The sequence below is a fragment of the Oncorhynchus keta genome, chromosome 4 (genome assembly GCF_023373465.1).
Source record: "Oncorhynchus keta strain PuntledgeMale-10-30-2019 chromosome 4, Oket_V2, whole genome shotgun sequence".
Classification (NCBI taxonomy): domain Eukaryota; kingdom Metazoa; phylum Chordata; class Actinopteri; order Salmoniformes; family Salmonidae; genus Oncorhynchus; species Oncorhynchus keta.
The window spans coordinates 75,432,321-75,438,880 of record NC_068424.1 but is presented as its reverse complement, the minus strand read 5'-3'; the positions used below and the strand labels follow the sequence as shown (position 1 = coordinate 75,438,880).

At 42.7% G+C, this 6,560-nt stretch overlaps 1 protein-coding gene across 3 annotated transcripts in view; it reads right to left on the bottom strand.

Moving 5' to 3' along the window:
* Nucleotides 1–3,119: 3,119 nt before the first annotated feature.
* Nucleotides 3,120–6,560, bottom strand: part of LOC118378308 (zinc finger protein 711-like) — a 29,061-nt gene continuing 25,620 nt past the window's right edge. For all 3 annotated transcript variants that reach the window (XM_035765286.2, XM_035765287.2, XM_035765290.2), the window contains one exon: nucleotides 3,120–6,265. In XM_035765286.2, the coding sequence (XP_035621179.1) occupies nucleotides 5,114–6,265 (1,152 nt within the window). In that variant the 3' untranslated portion in view covers nucleotides 3,120–5,113. The remainder of the gene's footprint in view (nucleotides 6,266–6,560) is intronic.

Sequence of the window (6,560 nt, the reverse complement as noted above, 5' to 3'; positions counted from 1 at the left end):
CCTACAGGAGTCCCTCCTGACACACCAGTGTTCCAGCTCCTAAAGGAGTCCCTCCTGACACACCAGTGTTCCAGCTCCTAAAGGAGTCCCTCCTGACACACCAGTGTTCCAGCTCCTACAGGAGTCCCTCCTGACACACCAGTGTTCCAGCTCCTACAGGAGTCCCTCCTGACACACCAGTGTTCCAGCTCCTACAGGAGTCCCTCCTGACACACCAGTGTTCCAGCTCCTAAAGGAGTCCCTCCTGACACACCAGTGTTCCAGCTCCTACAGGAGTCCCTCCTGACACACCAGTGTTCCAGCTCCTAAAGGAGTCCCTCCTGACACACCAGTGTTCCAGCTCCTACAGGAGTCCCTCCTGACACACCAGTGTTCCAGCTCCTACAGGAGTCCCTCCTGACACACCAGTGTTCCAGCTCCTACAGGAGTCCCTCCTGACACACCAGTGTTCCAGCTCCTACAGGAGTCCCTCCTGACACACCAGTGTTCCAGCTCCTACAGGAGTCCCTCCTGACACACCAGTGTTCCAGCTCCTAAAGGAGTCCCTCCTGACACACCAGTGTTCCAGCTCCTACAGGAGTCCCTCCTGACACACCAGTGTTCCAGCTCCTAAAGGGGTCCCTCCTGACATACCAGTGTTCCTTTTGGGGGGAGATTTCATCAGGAGGGTAGTGGAAGTGGGAAGCTGAATCCTCTCTCTAACACATACACTCATGCACACACACGCACACACACAGTGCGTGTCTGACTCACACACACAGTCCCTGTATGACTCATTGGTTCTCTCTCACACCAATCTGTTCCCTGATTTCCCAGAGGACCTCCCTCTTTGGGTCCAATACGGTCCCTGTCCCTTCAACACCTAGATCTGCCCTTTGTTAAAATAAAACAGTGTGTGTGTGTGTGTGTGTGTCAGTGGGTATAGTCTAATGTAGCCTGTTATCCATATTATAGTCTAATGTAGCCTGTTATCCATATATAGTCTAATGTAGCCTGTTATCCATATTATAGTCTAATGTAGCCTGTTATCCATATTATAGTCTAATGTAGCCTGTTATCCATATATAGTCTAATGTAGCCTGTTATCCATATATAGTCTAATGTAGCCTGTTATCCATATTATAGTCTAATGTAGCCTGTTATCCATATTATAGTCTAATGTAGCCTGTTATCCATATTATAGTCTAATGTAGCCTGTTATCCATATTATAGTCTAATGTAGCCTGTTATCCATATTATAGTCTAATGTAGCCTGTTATCCATATTATAGTCTAATGTAGCCTGTTATCCATATATAGTCTAATGTAGCCTGTTATCCATATTATAGTCTAATGTAGCCTGTTATCCATATTATAGTCTAATGTAGCCTGTTATCCATATTATAGTCTAATGTAGCCTGTTATCCATATTATAGTCTAATGTAGCCTGTTATCCATATTATAGTCTAATGTAGCCTGTTATCCATATTATAGTCTAATGTAGCCTGTTATCCATATATAGTCTAATGTAGCCTGTTATCCATATTATAGTCTAATGTAGCCTGTTATCCATATTATAGTCTAATGTTGCCTGTTATCCATATTATAGTCTAATGTAGTCTGTTATCCATAGTCTAGCCTGTTATCCATATTATAGTCTAATGTAGCCTGTTATCCATATATAGTCTAATGTAGCCTGTTATCCATATTATAGTCTAATGTAGCCTGTTATCCATATTATAGTCTAATGTAGCCTGTTATCCATATTATAGTCTAATGTAGCCTCCATATTATAGTCTAATGTAGCCTGTTATCCATATTATAGTCTAATGTAGCCTGTTATCCATATATAGTCTAATGTAGCCTGTTATCCAATATTTATCCATATTATAGTCTAATGTAGCCTGTTATCCATATTATAGTCTAATGTAGCCTGTTATCCATATTATAGTCTAATGTAGCCTGTTATCCATATTATAGTCTAATGTAGCCTGTTATCCATATTATAGTCTAATGTAGCCTGTTATCCATATTATAGTCTAATGTAGCCTGTTATCCATATTATAGTCTAATGTAGCCTGTTATCCATATATAGTCTAATGTAGCCTGTTATCCATATTATAGTCTAATGTAGCCTGTTATCCATATTATAGTCTAATGTAGCCTGTTATCCATATTATAGTCTAATGTAGCCTGTTATCCATATTATAGTCTAATGTAGCCTGTTATCCATATATAGTCTAATGTAGCCTGTTATCCATATTATAGTCTAATGTAGCCTGTTATCCATATTATAGTCTAATGTAGCCTGCTATCCATATTATTGTCTAATGTAGCCTGCTATCCATATTATAGTCTAATGTAACCTGTTATCCATATTATAGTCTAATGTAGCCTGTTATCCATATTATAGTCTAATGTAGCCTGTTATCCATATTATAGTCTAATGTAGCCTGTTATCCATATTATAGTCTAATGTAGCCTGTTGTCCATATTATAGTCTAATGTAGCCGGTTATCCATATTATAGTCTAATGTAGCCTGTTATCCAGCTGTAGGGAGTATGGTGCCTTCTGGAATACCAGCCAGGGTGAGCGCTCCGTCTCAGGGTTCATTTAAACGGTGTTGCCTGGAGAATCAATCCTGATGTATGAAGGAGAGGAGCACAGAAGTGCTGACATCACAGTTCGATGGGTTCCGTCTATTAGAGGGAGCAGTATGGTAGCGTCACATATCGTCTGTCCCAAATGGAACCATATTCCCCATGTAGTGAACTACTTTTTAACAAGGCCCTTAGAGCTCTGGTCAAAAGTAGTGCACTATATGGGGAATAGGGTGCCATTCGGGACATATATTGGATAAGTACTCCTTTCCCATTTTCAATATGGTAAACCACTCTTGACCTAAGTTATTCACTAGGTATTTTATATTATCATTTAAGTGAGTTGTCATACTAGTCAACTGAGTAATACATTATCGGTAAAGCTTGAAATAACGTTTTAAAATGTCCTACATTTCCATGGAGTTAGACCGCCATCTTGTGGTGATGATTGAGCAAGAGGAGACATTCTATTCTCTAGTCGTGCACTACTCACTAGAGCCTTTGAGGCTCGAAATGCCCCCCAAAAAGGACAGCAAGAACTAAAAAGGTAATTGTTTATTTTGGTTGCTCCTCACCAGTAGTTTCTGAACAGTCAGACAAAAAAAATAAAAAAAATACATACATTTTTTTTTAAACACAATTCATTTCATGGCCAGCCTACTATGTGCATACTTCAAGACTCCAACGACAATCTCTCCACCATTGTACTTAAGGTGTGTGTAGCCAACCGACTGTGGGGTTGCTGGACACCAGTGAGCAGAAATCTCAACAGAATGACCAACCAATTACCTAGCAGATATGAAAACAGAAAAGTTCATTTGACAGCTCTCTATTGATGATACATTTGGATGAATACTGGTCGCTACCGTCCCACTCCAGGCCCTGAAATACCCACAACACTCATATGGTCTCATTCAGGGAATATACATTATACACCTTTGCGTACATGTAAAATTAACAAAATAATAGTTAAAGTGCTTTCTACTGACTCAAACACACAATCTCTTTACACGGCATATGTTTGAGACTTAAAATCACTTTACTTTTCAGATGTCTGTTTTAGCAGAGCTCAGTGCACGAGGAGAAACAGAACATAAGACATGACCATCGGATGGTTGGCTTGTGTGTGACCACATCTGTGTTCTATGTGATGACACATACACAACTTACAGTGGCATTCACAAGGTCACATACACAACTTACAGTGGCATTCACAAGGTCACATACACAACTTACAGTGGCATTCACAAGGTCACATACACAACTTACAGTGGCATTCACAAGGTCACATACACAACTTACAGTGGCATTCACAAGGTCAAAAAACTGTGGTGACAACAGAGATACAGAACCATCTGTCCACCAAACACCAAAACATTAAAGTTGAATTAATAATAAATTGGCACTGTTAAGAAGAAACAAAACAAAGTTGTTTGTTTAAAAAAAACGAGTTGGTTTCATAGCTCGTAGATTAAGGTGCTTGTGTAAACATTGTTCCACTCTGACCTCACAGGTGGACCACCCAAACAGGGCCCACAGGCTCATAATGACATGATTGTGATTCAGATTGCCTTTAAAACATACGGTATTAGGGTATAAACCAGGTTATTGGGAGGATACTTAGACCTGGGTTCAAAAACTATTTGTAATAATTTCAAATACATACCTTCCTTGGGCTTGCCAGGCAAAACAGAACCAACCGATTCGCAAAAGTCCACTCTAGGCAGGATAAAGGAAATGCTAAACGTATAAGAAATATTTCAAAAATGATTTGAACCCAGGTTTGAAGATACAAGTTGTTAGCAGAGCATTGCAGCTCTCCAGTATGCACTAGTTTGATCCAGATACAGTATGCACTAGTTTGATCCAGATACAGTATGCACTAGTTTGATCCAGATACAGTATGCACTAGTTTGATCCAGTAGTTTGATCCAGATACAGTATGCACTAGTTTGATACAGTAGTCTGATCCAGATACAGTATGCACTAGTCTGATCCAGATACAGTATGCACTAGTTTGATCCAGATACAGTCTGGTGAGATAGAGAAGAACAGGCCTGAATGATGTTCTCAAATAACCACTTCCTATATTAGAGGACTTCTGTCCATGTCTTTCTTCCAGATATTCAACAGGAATACACACAGACATATTTTGAGACCCTGAAAAAAAAAATGTTAATCATATGGTGAATCCTCTCTGCAGTTAAATAAATACAGAAAGAGTGACAGGAGCCCCACTGACAACATATACACTGGTTTTAAACTTCACCAACTTCCACCACATGCTTAGTTTGATTACGCCTGGGGGAGAGGGAATGGGGGGGGGGGTCTGGTGAGACCTCTTCCTACTCTATACAACCAGTAGAAAAAGAGAAACAGTCAGAATGTTATCATCGCTAGCATTCTAAATGTACCATTCCATCCTTATCAACTGCCTAAACGTGTTCCCCCTTTGTCGTGTGAATCAGGTCTACGTAGACTGAGGAGTGAGTGTGCCAGTCTGTCTGTCCGGGTAACGTTGTGTCAACATTGTATTAACAACGCTCCATCAACATATCTTTGTGATGTCTGGCTATGTGCTGGCTCTTCTCCGAGGGCCTTCGGAAGCCTTTACAACAGTAGTCACAGCAGTGGGGGTATTCCTTGGTGTGGATCGAGATTACGTGACGTTTGAATCCTGAAGCGTCTGGGCTGTTGTACTCGCAGTACTGACACTGGTACACCTTCCTCCCGCTGTGGGTCTTCATGTGTTTCTTCAGCTCTGTGGACTGGCGGAACCCTCGCCGGCAGCGTTTACACTTAAAGGGGAGGTCCTTGGTGTGAACGGACAGGATGTGTCTGCTGAGGGTGAAAGGGTCAGAGGTCGTGAAGTTACAGTGCCTGCACTGGTGCACCTTGCTGCCCTTGTGCGTCTCTGAGTGTTTCTTCAGCTCAGAGGGCCGGTGGAAGCCCTTCTCACACACGTCACACTGGTGAGGGAAGTCTTTGGTGTGAACAGATATAATGTGTCGTTTTAGATCAGAGGAGTTGGTGCTCTTGTGTTCGCAGTGGGGACACTGGTGGGTCTTGTGGCCCTGCACCATCTCCGTGTGCCGCTGCAGCTCCCCTTCGTCAGCGTAGGCCTGGGGGCAGTGGCCACACTTAAAAGGCAGGTCGGCACCGTGCTTGCTCTTGATGTGAGTCTTTAGGTTGGACTGGTCTGCACAGCGAAAGTCACAGTGCGGGCAGCAGTACGGCTTCTCCCCCGTGTGGGTCCGCATGTGCTTCTTGAGCTCTGACGGGTGACGGAAGCCTTTAGTGCACTCCACACACACGTGGGCGAAGTTCCTGCTGTGAACGGCCAACAGGTGGCGGTTGAGGAGCCCCTGCTCTGCAGTCTCATAGTCACAGTACTTACAGTGGTGCAGTTTGGACTCCTTGTCCCTCAGGATCAGCTTGTTAGACCCTAGCTGGCTGTCTTCGTGGTAACGCCGGGTGTACTCTGTGTACTCTGGGGTGGTCCTGTTGTATTCTGGGTACTCTGGGGTGGTCCTGTTGTATTCTGGGTACTCTGGGGTGGTCCTGTTGTATTCTGGGTACTCTGGGGTGGTCCTGTTGTATTCTGGGTAGTCTGGGGAAGAGGTTCTGTCTCTGTCACTGCGATGGACCAGTAGCTTGTGGGACTCCAGGTGGTTGTGGAAGTTGACCTTCAAAAACAAAACAATATATTTATAGTGCATTTTACAGACATGTCACAAGAGCAACACACTTAACAGGGAGGAGTTAGAACGTAATATTATAAAACGGGTTGTCTGGTTCCTGATTGGTTGATATGCAGGAGTTATGAGACAACAACTCACGCAAAATACCATGATGTATTAATCTCATAATTCCACTGTCCAGCAGACCATTCAGGAAATTCATCAACTTAATTTCCCTCTGGGAAAAAAAAAAACATCACACGATTTTTTCTATGCTACTATTTGGTTTGCAACAGTAGGG